The sequence below is a fragment of the Gobio gobio genome (genome assembly GCF_949357685.1).
Source record: "Gobio gobio genome assembly, chromosome: 8".
NCBI classification, from domain to species: domain Eukaryota; kingdom Metazoa; phylum Chordata; class Actinopteri; order Cypriniformes; family Gobionidae; genus Gobio; species Gobio gobio.
In genome coordinates, this window is record NC_137114.1 from 43,021,316 (window position 1) to 43,041,007 (window position 19,692).

Consider the following 19,692-nt stretch of genomic DNA (forward strand, 5'->3'; position numbering starts at 1 on the left):
AACTACATGACTTGCAAGTATGTTATGTGTATAATGTATATTACTGTACATGTTGATTGATTGCCGGCAGATGCAACGCAACATTCTACTTTGTGACGTGAAAAGAATTTGACAGTTTCAGGGACATTGCTGACTTTGGCAGTCCTCCAAAAAATATCTGTTTTTGTATATGTATCTCTTACCTTTTTTTGGTTAAAAAAAAGTTTATTTAGTATTCAGAATGCACAGTTGGAAAGAAAATATATTTATAGGAACATTTCAGCAGCTTCAAGATAATTAATGTTAAAGCAGAGAACATGATTCATGTTTTACTTTAATGTTTGCCTACTTTTATGAGATCCCACTCTCGTGACTCTCCCTTCAGAGCTCCTCCAACACACATTAGATTCAGAGTCTGCGAAGTGTCTCAAAGCACATACCATACAATAATAACGAATGTAAAAAACAGAGCTCCTACTTGTACCCAGGGGGGTCTCTTGGTTTTATAAACATCAGGGGCTGAGCCATTTTCAAAGTCATTAAATGTCAACAGACCCCTGCATCATTTAATTTAACTCTTTCCCCACCAGTGTTAAAAAAGAAAAATCCATCCGAAAGAGTCATAAAAAAGAAAGAGTCCATCAGCTTGTGTTACCGGCCTCAGCAAAGGACACACAGGCAGTGAAGCACTGTTTACCTATGAAAACACTGTGAAACAATTAAAGAGACAAACAAAATGAGTGTCGTTCCTTTGGCGCTTCAGTTTACTTCTGAGATCGCACCTGGGAGAAAGCTAGTCTCTATAGTGTGCTTCACAGGAGCGCTCAGGGGACATCTGCTGATGTGGCGGTGAACTGACATATAATTCTATTGGTGTTCATATTTTTAAAAAATAATGGGGTGTCTGTTTTCACAAAAAATTGGATGACTTGTAATTTTCTACTTCATTCTGAAAAAATCTGAGCTTAGACAAAAAAACCTCAGCGAATACTGTCTAAAACTTGATGACTGCTCTGTCAAGTCCTCGTCATCAGTTAGGGTGTGCCCTGGGTGTGCTCTTTGAAACCAATCTTGCATCTGAAAGCCATGTTTCATCAGTAAAACCGCATTCTTCCATCTTAAAAATATATCTAAACTACGACATTTGCTCTCAATGAAAAATGCTGAACAGTTAGAACATGCGTTCATGACCTCAAGGCTATTATTGTAATGCTCTACTGGGTGGGTGCCCTGCATGCCTAATAAACAAACTGCAGCTGGTCCAAAGCGCAGCAGCTCGAGTTCTTACAAGAACCAGGAAGTATGACCATATTAGCCCGGTTCTGTCAACACTGCACTAGCTCCCTATTAAACATTGCATACGTTTTAAAATCTTGCTTATTACTTACAAAGCACTAAATGGTTTAGCTCCCCAGTACTTGAGCTGACTCTTAACACATTATATTCCATCATGTCTATTGCGGTCTCAAAATTCTGGCCAGTTGATAATACCTAGTTTCATTGAATGGAAGAAGTTTGGAACCACCAGGACTCTTCAGCTGGTGGGAGGTGACCAAGAACCTGATGGTCACTCTGACAGAGCTCCAGCGTTTCTCTGTGGAGAGAGGAGAACCTTTCAGAAGAACAACCATCTCTGCAGCACTCCACCAATCAGGCCTGTATGGTAGAGTGGCCAGACGGCACATAACAGCCCATCTGGAGTTTGCCAAAGGGCACCTGAAGGACTCTCAGACCATGAGAAACTAAATTCTCGGGTCTGATGAAGCAAAGATTGAACTCTTTGGCCTGAATGGCAAGTCTCATGTCTGGAGGAAACCAGGCACCGCTCATCACCTGGCCAATACCGTCCCTACAGTGAAGCATGGTGGTGGCAGCATCATGCTGTGGGGATGTTTTTCAGCGGCAGGAACTGTAAGACTAGTCAGGATCGTGGGAAATATGAATGCAGCAATGTACAGAGACATCTTTGATGAAAACCTGCTCTAGAGCACTCTGGACCTCAGACTGGGGTGAAGGTTCATCTTCCAACAACACAACGACCCTAAGCACACAGCCAAGATAACAAAGCAGTGGCTACAGGACAACTCTGTGAATGTCCTTGAGTGGCCCAGCCAGAGCCCAGACTTTGAAAATCTCTGGAGAGATCTGAAAATGGCTGTGCTCTGACAAACCTGACGGAGCTTGAGAGGTCCTGCAAAGAAGAATGGGAGAAACGGCCCAAAAATAAGTCTGCCAAGCTTGTAGCATCATACTCAAAAAGATTTTCTAAGTGGTGCCAAAGGTGCTTCAGCAAAGTATTGAGCAAAGGCTGTAAATACTTTTGAGTTCTTGATATCAACAATTCAATTACTGATATCAACGATTAGCATTTCTAATATCAAGAATTTAATTGTTGATTTCAAGAATTCAATTGTTGAAATAAATATAATTTCAGATATCTAATAACAATCTCATTCATGATATCAGAAATTAACATTGTCACTAGTGGCAATTGAATCGTTGATATCAAAAATGAAAATTTTTACTAGTAGCAAATCATCAACAGTTGAATTTGAATGGCAACCTATGGTGACGTTTCACGAGTGAAAATACAATTACTGATATCAAGAAATCGAGTTTTTACTAGTTGAAATTGAATTGTTGATATCAAAAATGTATATCCTGTAAATGAATAAAAGTCAAAACGGCTTGCCATAGACAAACACCATCGCAACAAGCATGCAGAGACCTGCTAGTGAGTAATAACTTTTTTCATAGATGAGAGATGTGCAACCGAGTGGATAAGTGATCCAGTGACTAAAGATGTAACTATCTAAATGAGTAACTATCTCAAGTGGCATCTCAAGACATGAATAATTGACTCATGGACTGTAGGATTGCAAGGTGAATAACTGATTCACAGAATCTGTCAATATCCACGGTTAGTTATATTATTTGTGGAAGGTTGAATCACTTAATACCTGCAATAATGCTTATGACTTGTTAAAACATTGATAGTCTCTGCCTAAACTGACCTATGTGAAATAGGTTTCTGCTGGAGCTTAAGGGTACTCAGATCTAACCCTTCTGTCAGACTAGGCTAGTAACATGGGTTGTTGTAACACTGCCACCAGGATAGCTTAAGCACAGGTACATGGCCTAGTAAACTTTTAGTTTTTACTTCTTTGACTGTTAAGAGACGTTTCCCCCTTTTTGTTAAATCCCATGTTCCCCCTGTGAAGTGTTCATGGTTTTTTTGTTTTGTGGTTTCTGTGGGGTACTGAATGTCATATGTGAAGTTAAGACAGGTTTTGTTTTTAATTGTATGTATTTTGTTAGCATTTTTTCTCCCCCATACAAATGCACACACACACACACACACACACACACACACACACACACACACACACACACACACACACACACACACACACACACACACACACACACACACACACACATACCCTCCTTAGTCATTTCACTCCTCCAACCTTCCCTTTTCTACCCTAAACGAGACAATCGGTTCTCTTAAGATAAGCTATGATGTAAATGGTCTCCATAGTCCAAAGATGATTTTATATCAGTTGAAACAACCCCTGTGTCAGATAGCATTTATTTAGGAAACGCATTTATCAGATGCAGATATATATTGAGGCTCATAGGGTGTCTAATTCAAACACATGGGGAGACTTTAAATGTAAAATTATTACTAGATATTTCCGCACGCCACAAATTGTGACAAAGATGGGAGCAGGGCTTTCTACACTCTAAAAAAAAGGTTCTATATGGCACCAAAAATGGTCGTTTTGCTCGTTATCATAGGGGAACCTTTTAAGTGCTATATAGCACCAATTTTGGTGCTTCAGTGGATCTTCAGAGGTTCTTTGACTAGGTGCTATATAGCACCGCTAACTAAGGTGCTATATAGCACCGCTACAATATAAAAACATGTTAAGATATGGTGCTATATAGCACCGAAAGTGGTTCCTCTATGATTACGACCAAGAACCATTTTTGATGCCATGTAGAACCTTTTTTTTTTAGAGTGTAGTTGATGCTGGAGGAATTGTGGGGCACAAGAAGGCAACCATACTCACATTTTCTTGGCTTTTCCAAAGTTAAAACCATTTTGGGAAGATGTTTACTTAGAGATATATTCAACACTGATATTCCTTTTGACCCCATTGTGGCTATTTTAGGGGCAATACCTGAAGAAAGAAGGAAAGATGATTGAATTACCTACTTTAGATACTTTCAGCAGCTTTGAAATGGATTACGTTTAAATGGCTCAAACTAGAACCGCCCACACATGAACAGTGGATCCAAAGAGATATATTTATGGAATGGATTGAATAACTTTCTCCCTTTGCCTTCAGTTGAATATTTTTGAGGCAAGACAGAGCCTGATTTCAAGAATATTACACAACAATGATTAACAAAGCACTGTCACGGTGTTCAGGCAGGAAGACAAAGACAGGCAGATACGATACAACATCCAAGGACAATTTAATGATGAAGGTACTCAGGCGAGGAATACAAACAGGTCGACACGCACGCGCGCACACACACGCACACACACGCGCGCGCGCGCACACACACACACACACACACACACACACGCACACACACACAATAACAGAGATCAGACACAGACTGGGAGAAAGGGGAGAACTAAATATGGAATACAAACGAGATAATTAACAGGGCATAGCTGGAAGGAACTTAACTAATGAGGGTTACCATGGGGACAGATGAATGGCGGGAAAACTGAACAAGGAGACATGTGACAGGAAGAAAACACACAGGAAGTCCATGGAACAAAACAGAACAAAACTGTGACCACACATATAGGAGTGGGAAATGTACACACAATTACAAACCTTTGTCTTGTTTTTGTGCTCGATTTTTTTTATTATTATTATTTTTAAAATTATTATTATTAAAATTCTGTTAAATATATGCACCGCTGTTGCCTATTATTGATGTTTATTCGTGAAGACATGCTGTTTCTAATAAAAAATTAGTTTGGAGAAAAAAAAGCAATTTCAGACCCACTTTATATTAGCTGGCCGTAACTACTATGTACTAACATTTTAATTAACCATTTGATACAATGCACTTAATGTGTACACACATGTTTTTACATTGTACTTACATTTTTAAAATTAGCTGCATACATCTGTAATTAATGTCTGCATTTATAATTACACAGTTGACACTTCCCTTACACCTAACCATACCACCACACCTGTCCCTAACTTTACCCGTATCCCACCTCAATATCAGCAAAAGTGTTTTGCAATACAATATGAACACAATAAGTACATTGTACTTATTTTTTGATGTAAGTACATAGTAGTTAAGGCCACCTATAAAGTGCGGCCGCAATGTCTTTACAAGAAAATATCTCCCTTTGCTTTTAACTATGAGCGTCGTAACTTTCCAGATATTGTTTAAGCTCAAACAGCAACATTACACACTAACTAAAGTTAAAAAAGTGAAATCATAATCAACCACCCCTTTAATCTGCGGCACCAGACACCAGTTATTTTGCCAAGAGATTTCTTTTATTCAACATTTTTGTCAGACATAGGAGAGAGAGACAGTGAACCAAGAAGATTTATCTGGTCCTTCTCTGATTCTCTGGACAAAGGGATTGTGTGTATGCTCCCAGAAGAACATAATGGTTTCCATGAATGGAATGGAAAGTGAATTAAGTCAACATGCACTGAAACTTACAGTGCACACACACACATTTCCATGTTCATATAACTCTCCTAACTCTTCTCCCTATGCAGTCTAACTCTCCCATGCCTCTCTAACACATGTATACAAGAATACAACGGTTATAAATGATTATGAATGCTAATAAAAAGTGATAATACAGATACACAATATTAACTGATTATGAATTCTAATGAAGAGTCATATTTAATAGTAACATTTAATCTACAATAAAGATTTTGTAATTGCTGTTGGAGATATTCTAAGATAGGCAGAAATCACTCATGTGTTGTGCGTCACGCAGTGTGGGGGAGTGTGAGTGTGGGGGAGGGAGAAACAGATTTCAACTCAGGAGCCTCTTCCAGACCAAAACTACAGTGATGCATTGCTGCCACATACATATTATTTTTTCCACTCAATTATGTCGTAATAACGAGATGTTTTGTTGTTTTAACGACATCTTTTCTCGTAATAACGAGATGTTATGTCGTTAAAACAACTTATTTTTCTCTTTAAAACGACATATATTTTCTCCTAATCAGGACATGTGTTGTATATTGATGTGTGTGTCTGTATCCACATTAGAGAATTCATATAGCCTATGTGCCTTTGTCACACTTCCATGTTTGAAAAGCAGACGCAAGCTCAGCGTAAAATAGGCTCTTCCGCTGCCTGTATCAATGGCAGTGCCCATAGCACGAAATTGTTGTAATTTATTGATGTAGCCTACAGTTCATAACAGATAGCCATGGGTAAGGTGCCATGCATGGACCGCTCATGATTAGCCTCAGTGGCGTAACTTTAACCTAGTAGCCTAAATAACGGACCCCGGTGCAGCCACAAATATCATAACTATCTATAATAGGCCTACTGTAATTAAGACATATATTCAAGAAATTTATTAAAAACAGAAAGACGCTATAGTTTCAGCCTTAGGCTTCTCAAAGGCTGCGGAAACATGGCCAGTGGGTTCATTACGCACGTCAATTCATTACCGGCGTTCCTGGTTTGCTTCTTATTTATTAAATAAACAGGCAATTCGTTGATGAAACTGAAAATTCACGAAATTCACTTCAAAGTGAACGGAATTCACTTTAAAGAAAACCTTGGCTGACAAACAAGTGTGACAAAGGCACATAGGTTATATGAATTCTCTAATGTGGATACAGACATATATACACACGTCACTATACAACACATGTCCTTATTAGGAAGAAATACATGTCGTTTTAACGAGAAAAATAGGTCGTTTCCGACGACATATCTTGTTATTACGAGAAAAGGATGTCGTTAAAACGACATATCTCGTTATTACGAGAAAATTATGTTGTTTAAACGACATAACATTTCGTTATTACGAGAAAATGATGTTGTTAAAACGACATATCTCGTTATTACAAGAAAAGATGTTATAACGACATAACATCTCGTTATTACAAGAAAATGATGTTGTTAAAATGACATAACATCTTGTTATTACGAGAAAAGATGTTGTTAAAGCGATATAACATCTCGTTATTACGGGAAAAGATGTTGTTAAAACGATATAACATCTCGTTATTACGGGAAAAGATGTTGTTAAAACGACATCACATCTCGTTATTACGAGAAAATGATGTCGTTAAAACGACATATCTCGTTATTATTAGAAAAGATGTTGTTAAAACGACATAACATCTCGTTATTACGAGAAAAGATGTTGTTAAAACGATATAACATCTCGTTATTACGAGAAAAGATGTTGTTAAAACGATATAACATCTCGTTATTACGAGAAAAGATGTTGTTAAAACGACATAACATCTCTTTATTACGAGAAAAGATGTTGTTAAAACGATATAACATCTCGTTATTACGGGAAAAGATGTTGTTAAAACGACATCACATCTCGTTATTACGAGAAAATGATGTCGTTAAAACGACATATCTCGTTATTATGAGAAAAGATGTTGTTAAAACGACATATCTCGTTATTACGAGAAAATGATGTTGTTAAAACGACATATCTCGTTATTACAATGCGTCACCGTACAAAACATTAGGGGCTAGATTTAAATCATTCGGAATCCGAGAATCCGAGAAACAGCTCCAGGTAGAACGTCACGGGTTGTCATCTCATAATTAGGGTTACGACATTGCGTGAACACAGCATAAACATGTTCTTTTGGTTCAGGAGGAACTGTAAAAGGTGACTGCTGTTTGTTTGGTGCCCTGTGACCGTCTACACAACACAACACACTGATGACGTGTGATGTCGGACCGAATGCAATGATTGGACAAACAGTTTCTGCTCCTGAGACTTCCACAAAAAAATTATGTTTTAATATTTAGACCACTTCTATTATAGGGATGTGAAGAGAGTTTCGACAAGTTTAACAAAAAATGTGTTTAAAAAACAAGTGATCTACCCTTCCTTTAACTTTACAATTAAATCATCAAAATTTAGTAGGGTAACATGTTATTTCTTGGCCGTCACAATTAATCTTTTTTTTTTCCATTTTAATTATTTTTTTTAAACAAACCTTTTCTTGCAAACTCATATGGTCACAGGTTTGCATCGAAAAGGTTTGCGTCACAGGTAAAATTATTATTATTATTAATATTAGGCTTCTTTCATTGGAATAACACCAAAATGATTTAATTTAAATATAACATTTGTTTTCCTCCTAATCAAATTCCCCACATCCACCCCAAAATTATTTGTGTATATACAATTACAAAACAGATGGAGAAGAAGTTAAAATCTTTCATATTTCCAGTAGTGCACATCACAGAGGAGCTAGGGCTGGTATGCATGTGAGGCTGTGAGTGCAGTGGTTTGTTTTAGTAGCCATCGTTATAAAAGACATAATCAGGAAGAAAACGAAAGTACTTAAACGTGTACGGGTGGTTAATCAGCAACTAAATACAGGATGAGGTTCTTGCGCCATACCTTTGCGCTGCAACAAAACGGTTCTCCTCCGAAGCGCGAGGGGGAGCTGCGCATCTCTGGCTCTGCGTGTCGCTTACGGAAGTTGAAGGAAAGAAAACAACATTGGCCTTCGCTACCTGATAGAAGCAAATCCAGACAGCTGTTTAAGGGTAAGAAGACTTTGTACTCGTTTTTTAAATCATATGTTTTGCGCTATATGGGCTTTGTGATGAATTAAAACATGACTGTGGTGCTTAAACGACGACGTTTTATTCGTAAAATAAGCTGTATGTTATCCAGCTCATGTGCTAACTCCTTATCGGCTGGAATTAGCAGCATTAGCTAGGATCACATCACTGTAAACAAATACAATGCAAGACAAAAGGACCAAATTATATATATTATTGATGTTGATCTGTAGCTTTAAACACGCGAGTCGTGTTATGCACACGCTAATAAAGCGCTAACACACTGTATTTGACCAAATCGCGGTGTAAATGTCATGATGGCTTTGTGCATGGTCTTCCAGCATGTGAAGTGTGATGCCCACGAACGGATCTCTCATCTATTTGTCTTTGTTATTTATTCATTGCATTTAACGTGTGTTTCGTGTGGTTTATCCAGTAGTATTCCCGTCTGGATAGCACGGACAGAAGAAAACAAGAGATGTCCGACAGCGAAGACAGTGATTTCTCCGATAATCAGAGTGAGAGGAGCAGCGAGGCTGAGGAGGCGGAAGAGAATGAGGTTTGATAAACAGCTCCTCCCTCAATGCGTGTTTAACTTAAGACAGCTGGATGTACCTTTGTATGGTAGCCAGAACCATGCTTTACCACTGAGATTCAAACAATAGTAATATTTGAAATGCAATTAGTTATATAGGGTGCGATTTGTAGTGGGAATGGGTCTCTGTATCCCCGCCTCTGCTGAATAATTTTTTTGACCCCCGGTGGGATGCTACTCTACAAACCACCAACAGAGCATATAAAATATTTTTTTTTAAAACATCGCCAAGTAAAACACTGACACATGACAACACAAACAAGAATAAAATGAGAAATGGACTTTAAAGGTATAGTCCATACCCCAAAATAAAAATTAGCCTATCCTAAGGTGTATATGACATTCTTCTTCTTTCAGGCGAATACAACCGGAGTTATATTACAATTTGTCCTGGCTAGTCCAAGCTTTATAATGGCTCGCAACTTTTTTTTTATTGAGGTGAAAACTTAAAAAGGAAATAAATTGCGCATGCACACAAACATTCAGGAGCAGAGGTCCGTTCTTCATACGTCTCTAACTCAGCTGGATTTGATTGTTGATAATTTGGCATGATCTTGGATTGTTTGGTTCTTCGACGCTCATCCTGAACTTGCTGTCATAGCAACAGATCCTTAAGCTTAAACCTGCTCGGAAGCAGATTATTTCATGTAAACAGGATTCGATTGCAACTTTTTAAGCGGTGTTGATTCTTAAAATTTGTCCCAACCACTGCTACTTTATTACAAGTGTTCTTTACTGGACCAGGGGCAATAATAATTTTAAATAATAATTAATAATAATTAGGGTTGGGTACCGAAACCCGGTGCTAACCGGTCTGTAACCAGACCGACTCAGAACGGATTTCGGTGCCACTTAACTTCAAACGTGCTTTCGCGCTTTGGCTGGCGCCGAGCCAGAGACAGACACGCTCAGCGCTCGTCACATATCACAACTGTTCAGTGTTTTCAACCACATAATATTTATTTTAGGTTTTGCGTTATAGATCAACTAACACACATTCACTTACACATATTTGAAAATCAGAATATCAGAGAGTTTGTGACATAGTATGTGAACATTTTGAATAAAAAAAGAAATAAACCCGATACAGCTGAGCTGTCATACAGTGCTATTGTGTAGGGGTGGGAATCTTAAGGCACTTTTCCATTGTTCAGAATTGTCCATCTGTTTGAAACATTGTGCAGCAGTTCAGCAAAATATTCGATAAGTCATTCCAAAAATTATACCAAGGATGTTGGTAGGTTTATGTATATCCCGGCCACCGAGATAGGAGTGTTATTAAGCATTTATGGCAAGGAAAGCGCCTTATAGCTTACTTGAGCACCACTTCGTTATTTTGGCTCAGAATTTCGTTTGTTAGAAATATGAACTTAATTTAGAAATGCTTTTGAAATTAAAAACTTTGCATTTAATAAGCAAAATAAAAAAATTTTGGCGAGCGCAGACACAGAGCGGCCAGAGAAATGGAGAAGCGACTGCTGTAAGGCGTTTGCGGAAAAACTGCATAAAACGTGCGGGTGTTGAACCCTCTAACCGGGAAAAGTGTCCCCACGGGTGCGACGCCCCTGAGCAGGTCGTAGTTTGTCCATTTTATCTTAAACGAAGCCAATTCACCAGCATACGAATGTTCGCCTATCAACGGGTTTTTCTGTTTGGCCGGTGACCGCGCGCGCAGTGGTGAAGTGGCCGTTTGAATTGAACACAGAATCGATTCTGAACTTTTGAGAATCGATTCTGAATCGTTGGATAACGAATCGCGATGCATCAACCACTATTGTGGCATCTGTGTGTCATGTGAGAAGCATGACGCGTCGCTATGGAAACAATAAGGCGATGCGTTCTAAAATATTTAGCCAGAGAATATGGTCATATTTCAAAATAAAGCTGAACCTTGAAGCTGGTGTGTAGCATACCAAGAATACAGACTACTTTGCTGTTATTTGTACTGTAGTGTAACTGTTATTTAGTGTTACATTAGGCCTGTTGTAGTTGGGTTAGTATTTATATTTATATATTTAAGTATACTTTAAACTTTTAATAAATAAAATTAAAGAATGACTTTTTATTGATTTTTTTTTTTTAATGTCATCCACTTCGTTTTGTGGCTCTTTTTTTTATTTAAGCGATACAACCACAGCTATACTTCACGAGAGACAGCCATGCATCCTGGCTGGAGGTCAACCCAAAGCAGCTGAGGAGACTAGATTTAAACCTACAAAATCATCATCTACTACATATGAAAGCAGAGAAAGAGATATTTATTTTGATTATCCTTGATTATTCAGGTTATGGAAATGGTAAAAAGAAACATTGAGAAGGATAGGTGTATAAAAGAAGAGACACAGGTAACTGACCTGCCCCTTCAACAAATACTATAAAATCGTGAATATAAATAATTGTACAGGTCATTTATCTATTATAACTTTTATGTTGGTTTGGTCGTTTGGCTGTTTCCTTATAAAGGTCCAGAAATTTGTGGGGTTTTTTGTGTGTAATTTGTCAAGTTTTTTGCCAGGTTGCTTTTTTAATTATGTGATGTCATTACGTTGTCTTGACGCCAGCCAATCGCTGCTTTACTGATCGTGGTTTTGAGTATCGATGCATCTGCCCTCTTCATTGAACACACGAACGTGTTCACTGTAAGTAAAATCTTAGATTTTAAGTAATCTTAGATAATTTTATCCAGATATTTAAATCCAATCCGCAAATTCGTGTGAAGAACCAAACTAGCCAGAGATCAGTTATCACGATTAAAAGATCTGGGATCTGTCAAATCATCTCGGATGTATTAAGCGAGGTACGAAGAACACCCCTGGGGTCCGCACGTTCCTGTGTTCCCTGAATAGGGCAGATGCATCGATTCTCGAAACTATGATCAGCAATGCAGCGATTGGCTGGGGGAAAGACAGCAACGTAATGACATCATATACATTTTTTTAAAAACAACTGGCAAAAAACTTGATGAGTTTCTGGGCCTTTATAAGGAAACAGCCAAGCAACCAAAATGACACAAGTTATAATAGATAAATTAATGTGCACTTTTTTTTTTTTTTTACATGATTCCCAGTAATTTATATTCACGATTTGTAGTATTTGTACAGGCTTTACATTTTTATTTTAAGGTTGTAATTAGCAATTCATTTAATTTGACCTTTGAAGCAGATTTGTTACGTGACAGCATTAATATACTAAAAACATATCTATCTAGGCCTACTAAAATTTCTTAAGGATCAAGATCTGCGTCTCCTGCGCTGCATCAAGCCACTCCCATAATATCTGTCACCACTCAAATGAATACACGGCTCAGATTAACTGTACAGCATGTGTGTAAAATTAAATGATAAAGTAATTATTCCATCACAAATAAATCTCTCTGTCAAGTGGCTGTGTCTATAGTATTATACACAACATTATAAAATTCATTTTTTATAATATTATTTTTAATTATTATTGCCCCTGGTTAGGTAAGGAACTCTAATAAAGTAGCAGTGGTTGGGACTAATTTTACCTGTCAACGCCACTTCAAAAGATGCAATCAAACAGCTGATGTGGAAACCAGGAGAAACACTGTGCCATGAATGAACAAGTTATAGAGTGCTTTCAGTCCACAAATTAACAACATTTGCCATGGCTTTAATGTAACAATAACTGTAACCATGACATTTTTTGGCAGGAATAGGCAAGGCAAGGCAAGTTTATTTGTATAGCACATTTCATACACAGTGGCAATTCAAAGTGCTTTACACAGAAATGAAGTTAAAATATTCGTAAGTGAATCAAATAAAAATAAAAAATATATATAGTATAACAGTTATAATAGGAATTAAAAGAAAGAAAAAAAAAGTATAATTAAAAATAAAAATAAAAACAGGGTTAAATTGAAACGCATAATTAAAGTGCAAGCAGTTCGGACAAATCACAGAGCTCATTCAGTAAATGCACAGCTGAACAGATGTGTTTTGAGTCTGGATTTGAAAGTGGCTACTGTTGGAGCACATCTGATCTGTTCAGGAAGCTGGTTCCAGCTACGGCTGGCATAATAGCTAAAAGCAGACTCTCCTTGATTTGAGTGAACCCTTGGTATTTCTAATTGACTTGATCCTGATGATCTGAGTGATCTGTTGGGTTTGTACTTAATCAGCATATCTGCAATGTATTGAGGTCCTAGGTCATTGAGTGATTTATATACTAGTAGTAGTACTTTAAAATCGATCCTAAATGTAATTGGAAGCCAGTGTAAAGACCTGGGGCCTCATTTATAAACGTTGCGTACGCACAAAAGAAGGCGTACGCCACTCTCTACGCAATAATTGGTATTTATAAAAAGCAAACTTGACGGGAAAATGTGCGGTCCTTCACGCAAGCTCTGACCCAGGCGTACGCACAAAAACGGGTGAAATGAGAAATGGCGACACCGTCGGCAGATGGAAGAAACACGTGAAAGTGTGTGAAACTGTAGACCGTTGTGTAAAAGAAATGGCAATACTGACTCTCATAAATAACTTGAAGACTTCACAAAGCAAGTATTACAATTAACAGCCTACACGAACACCCGTTTGGTCGACCTGCAGTGTAAAACAAACAAAATCAAACGAAAATTACAACAGAAATGCAAAAAAAATAAATAAAAGTGAAATATTGTCTGCAACAATATTGGCATGTTATGCAATTCATCCTCATAAATAATATGGTAAACAGAACGAAATAATGTACAAAACTGATATTCTCGTCAATGTGTCCGTCTGGCGGAGCAGATATAGATGCAATTAGATAGACAGATAGATAGATAATTAGGGAGATATATAGATAAATAGATAGATAGATGTATTAATTGTCCACTGGGGAAAGTTGTTTTCATAGTAAACATTTCTTCATCAGCTACGGAATCATGGTATTCATGCAAATGCCTTTAGTTTGTTTTATTTTCGATAAAATAACATATGACGTATGTCTCAACCATTCAGAAAACTGCAAGAAATTACATTTGCACTGAACTATTTCCCATTTCCATGTAGATAATAGGGATAGGGATTAATAGGGATTCCCCAATAATTGCCACCAGTCTCTCATCAGGAGGGGTCAGCTCCGGTGTCCCCTCTCCCCTACCCGTGGCAGACACACTCTGGCGATGGAGCGCTAGACGCTTTTTTGCCTCGACTTTGATGTCCGACCATTTCTTTTTTATTTCGGCCGCGGTCCGAGGTCGTGAGGCTACAGCATTTAGGCGTCTGCAACCTTTTGCCACTCAAGTGCCTTTTTGGCATTAGTAATGCCCACACTGTGCCCTCCAAAACAAAAATGTTCTCCTCTTTTCCACCTCGCCAACGATAACTTCTACTTCACATATGAGTGAAGTTACGTTTTTTTGATTTCCTCTCTGTGTTTGCCATGATTTCGCAAATTATGAATATTAACTTGTGGGCGTTTCACGGACTATATATGGGCAACTATGGGCGTGACATGAAGCCGCAAAAGCTGCGCTACATTTAGAATTGATTGTGATTTATTAAGGGAAAACTGCGTAGCATGTGCGTGCGCACGGTTTTATAAATCCGAATATTTCTGTGCGTACGCACGTCCTATGTTTCATCCGTACGCCACTTCTGACGCAAATCCTACGCAAAGTTTTATAAATGAGGCCCCTGAGGACTGGTGTGATATGGTCATATTTTCTGGTTCTGCTCAGAATCCAGGCAGCAGCGTTCTGTATGAGCTGCAGCTGTCTAATGGTGAGAATAACCTTGAGAATTTCATCTTTGTTTCCAAATGTAGTGATTTCAGTTTTTTCTTTGTATAACTGAAGAAAGTTTTGGCACATCCAACTGTTGTAAGCCATTTTGTTATTTTTCATTTATAAAGGAATAGTAAAATACTTTCAAGTACTTGACACATCTTTTTCCAGAAATTCAAACGCTAATATTAGTTATTTACGTCCATTTTTGAAGCTTATTTTATGCAATAGCTGCCCAGATTCTAGGTCTTTCATGAAGGCATGAACATTGAGCAATCACTGTCCGTTTTGTTTTTACATATTATTTAGAGTTGGTTTATCTGAAATAGTTAATAGATTTAAATGGTTTTAAAAAAATATGCAATCTCTCATCAGTTGCTCAATTTATTCATTGCTTTAAGGATGAGGAAGAGCAGGGGAGTATAACTGGCAGTGACAAGGCTGCTGAGGAGGAGGGAGAAGATTTGGAGGATGAGGAGGAATATGATGAAGAGGAAGAGGAGGATGATGACCGGCCCAGGAAAAAACCTCGGCATGGTGGCTTCATCTTGGACGAAGCCGGTTCGAAAAATCCCTCGCCAACATATATTTCTTATTAATTTTCAACATATGGGGCCTTTTTTGCAAACCTGAAAAATATATGTATAAAGATGTACCTCTGTTTGACTAGATGTTGATGATGAGTATGATGATGAAGATCCATGGGAGGATGGTGCTGAAGACATCTTGGAAAAAGGTGTGACTTTTTTTATTATTTATTTCTAAGTTTTGCTGAAATGACTGCATTACTTGTATAGATTTACTGTTTATTTTATAGCTGATGTAATGATGTCTCCTATATATGCCTAATATAATTAGTTAAAAATCTCTGTTTATACTGTTGCCATTATGTGCTGTATGCTTTATATCATATCCATAGCTTAAAAAATTAAGAAATGGAGGCATTTTAGGTTGGGGTCTAACGATACATCATTAATCGATATATCGCGTATAAAAATATATTTATATTGAAATGTATAAAAATGTGATGGTATGTATTAGGGCTGCACGATTCTTGCTAAAAAATTTTTAGCAAGATTTTTCTCCATGGGAATTGAGATCACGATTCTCTTACGATTCTCATTTTTTCTTATACTTAAAAAAAAAAAGAATCAATTTTAAATAAAAGTAATTAGTTACAATTAAATTAAAATGTAGAAACAACAAATGTAGACAGACTAGATGTAAATATATGCTTATTACTGTTTATTTATATTTTTATGATTATTTAATATCTTGCCTTGTGGAGAGAGGGTTTTTGTTGTCTTATTTCGTTGTTTCATTTTGTTTTTGCGTTTTTGTAAAAAATGAAAACTATAAATAAAATATTTTAAAAAAAATGTTATAAGAAAACGCTTAACGTGGCTTAATGTACTAAGACAGTGTTACAGACATCCCAACCTGAAAAAAGTCATTTCAGGGAGGTATATTTCATTGCAACTTTAAACAGGTCTAAGGAGTTTGTTGTTTTCATGTAGCCTTGGCAACTAGCCGACCTGAAAAATATGCACATGAAATGAAACTTGTTTAACTCAACCATAACATGTCAGTAACAAACTGTACAGTGTGCAAGATTGTCATTATGTTTATACTTTATACTTTCATTTTTTTGGGGCACTCTCCCTCTGCGATGGCGCTCCAGTTTCTAGATACACTGAACTGATTAATTCGGTTCGGGAGAAGAGATAAAAGCCCGCCCACACTGACAATTGATTGGTTGACTTACCAAAACAAGCCAATCAGGACGCTCTCCGTCTTACATGCGCTTCATTAGGTGCACACCAGCACACACACGCAAGGTCTCTCGCTCTCTCTCCCTCTCTGCCTTGCGCGTGCACAGTTTGCGGTTAATTTTTACCTCTTACCGCTACAAATCTGACTCCGTTTAGGTCTGCTCTGCCGTCTTGTTACACGTCAGTAACAGCGAAACATGGCCAATGAGGGAGAGGAGAGAAGTGGAGATTTATGATTGATTGGTTAGTGTTTTGTTATTGTGTGAGTGTGACAAGCTCTGGTGTGACCAATAACGCGTGAACGCAGCATGATCTGAGGGAAATACACGGAAGTGAATCGCCAACATTAAGAAATGAGATCGCATTTATGTTTGAATCGAGATCGTGATTTTTTTTTTCGATTAATCGTGCAGCCCTAGTATGTATCATTGATGTGAACGCAATATAGAGTTGTATAATATATAATATATGTATAAGGTATAATTCACCCAAAAATTTTACCCTCATGCCGTTTCGTTTAACTTCTAAACACAAATTCTTTATAAAACCTTAGATTTCTGTCCCTCCATTTGAAGTCAATTCCTCTCAAACTTAAAGGTCCCATGGCATGAAATTTTCATTTTATTAGGTTTTTCAACATTAATATGAGTTCCCCTAGCCTGAATATTGTCCCCAAGTGGCTAGAAATTTTGATCGGTGTAAACAGAGTTGTGGCTGTGTCTCTCTGCCTTAGAGAAAATGACAGGCCAGACTAGCCAATCCTTAAGTCTCTTGTTATGACGTAAAAACAGGAACGGTTACCTCCCTTTCCTCCGCCCAGAGAATCTGTCACGCCCATGCAAGCTCCATATTTGTTTGTCCTCGAGAGATCATGGCGTTTCACAGTGTTTGGATGTACAAATGAAAACAGAAGTCTTTTTTCACTTCCTTCTGATCTGTGATCAGTGATTTCTGATGTGTAGCTAATTATTCAAGTTCACACAGAAATGTATTATTCGTGCACACGCTGCGGCTTCTCTCTCCCGACAGAACGGTGTTTTCGTGTTTTCTATCTTGTGAGTCCATGTTTTTGTACGTCCTCGTCGCGTCTATCTGTTCTAAAATGTGCATACAGTTGTGAGTTTCTGCTCCATATCGGCAGAGTCAAGTCTTTAGAGATAAACTTCACGCACACGGCGAAGCTCGGACTGCACTGGCCGTTGGCCTTCAACATCACCGACTCCCAGTACTGCATCTGGCCCACAGCGGAGGCACCAAACGCGGCGCGAGATTAAGCAGAAGGGGCTAGCCAGCTATCCACACAATAAACTGGATTACATTCGACTGCCCTGTTGTGTCATTGTTTGCGCTGTGTACTCAATGCGCATCACTGACACTTTTCATATGATAGGAAAATATCTAAAAATAATGCTATAATCAACACTTACTAACTCGTTCATCTTGACAGCTGTAATGGTACATTGCATGTTACAAAGTTGGTAGAATAATGATGAAGACGGACTCGGCGTGACTGAGACTCTTGTTTATTCAGAACTCTCAGATACAAACAAAATAAACTTGCGCTGACAGCTCTCTCATAACTCAGTAGTTACTATAAATAACTTTGTTAGCAATCACTCCGTCTCTGGTACATTAGTGATGTCCGGTTCGCGAACTAATCATTCTTTTGAACCGGTTCTTTTTAGTGAACCGAATCAGTTCACCAAATCGGACTGAATCGTTCTAAACGGTTCGCGTCTCGAGTCAGCGCTGATCCATAATTTACTAAAGTTACTAACTTTCTGACATGAGTGACAGCCCCTCCGACTAGAAATAAACGAATAACCTGAAGTATATTCTAGTAACTACAACAGTTCACCCTGAACTGAGACATGCTTAGAACTGATGTGAAGTGAACTCTGGTCCATCCGTCTCTCTGGCAGCAGCTCGTGCGTCGTAGACCTCGTTAAACCACGCCCCCTCCGCTCATTTCAAATGCAAAGATGTCAGCCAATCACAACAGTGGCCGTTTTTACTGAAGTCTCACAGCAGACACGCCTCTTGAAACAGGGCATTCAGCCACAGGGCAAACAGCAGTATAGAAAAAATGCCTTTTATTTCTACATTATGACATTTTATGATGTAAAAATCATACTAACAATATAAGTACACCTCAGGAAACATTATAAAATAATAGAAAAATGCCATGCCATGGGACCTTTTAAAAGATCCAAAAATGTCATGAAGGCATCATAAAAATAACTAATCGAGTGTCTAATCCAAATCCAAGTCTTCTGAAGAGACTCGATGGCTTTATATGATTAACAGATTTACATCATACAGCGCATGCTTGCGTGACCACGCAAAAACAACATGAGAGTGAGTAAATGCAGAATTAACATTTTTGGATGAGCTAAACATTTACAGTTCAGTGTTTCCCACAGATTAGAAACCAATGTGTGGGCGAGGGGGTTATTTGGGGTTGGTGATTGGCACAAATATTGATTTTGATCTTGATTCAGTATCAATTCATATGTATATAGCCTACTGTACATATAAGGAAACATAAGTTTGCCGTAGCACTATTTTAACACTATTTTAAACGTTTCTTGGGTTAAATTATATTTGCTTGCATTCAATAATATTCACTTGTTTGTGTGTGCTTATATAAGTATCATTAAAAATATTAGGATGTAAGTTATTAACGTTTTAAAATGTCACATTTAAAGAAATCTAGTGTTTGATCATGTCTAAATATGTATTCAAATGCAAAACCTAAAAATAAGTAACCAGTTATGATCTGCAATACTTTTTTTAAGCAACTAGATACATGT

The 19,692-nt window shown here is 37.8% G+C and overlaps 1 protein-coding gene across 2 annotated transcripts in view; it reads left to right on the forward strand.

The window, feature by feature from the left end:
- The first annotated feature begins 8,680 nt into the window (after positions 1-8,680).
- supt5h (SPT5 homolog, DSIF elongation factor subunit) overlaps positions 8,681-19,692 on the forward strand; it is a 49,498-nt gene continuing 38,486 nt past the window's right edge. The window contains exons 1-4 of one of the 2 annotated variants that reach the window (XM_079822656.1): positions 8,681-8,763; positions 9,218-9,340; positions 15,509-15,668; positions 15,778-15,843. In XM_079822656.1, the coding sequence (XP_079678782.1) occupies positions 9,260-9,340; positions 15,509-15,668; positions 15,778-15,843 (307 nt within the window). In that variant the 5' untranslated portion in view covers positions 8,681-8,763; positions 9,218-9,259. Of the gene's footprint in view, positions 8,764-9,217; positions 9,341-15,508; positions 15,669-15,777; positions 15,846-19,692 lie in introns of both variants that reach the window. The other variant, XM_079822657.1, reaches the window with a different exon arrangement.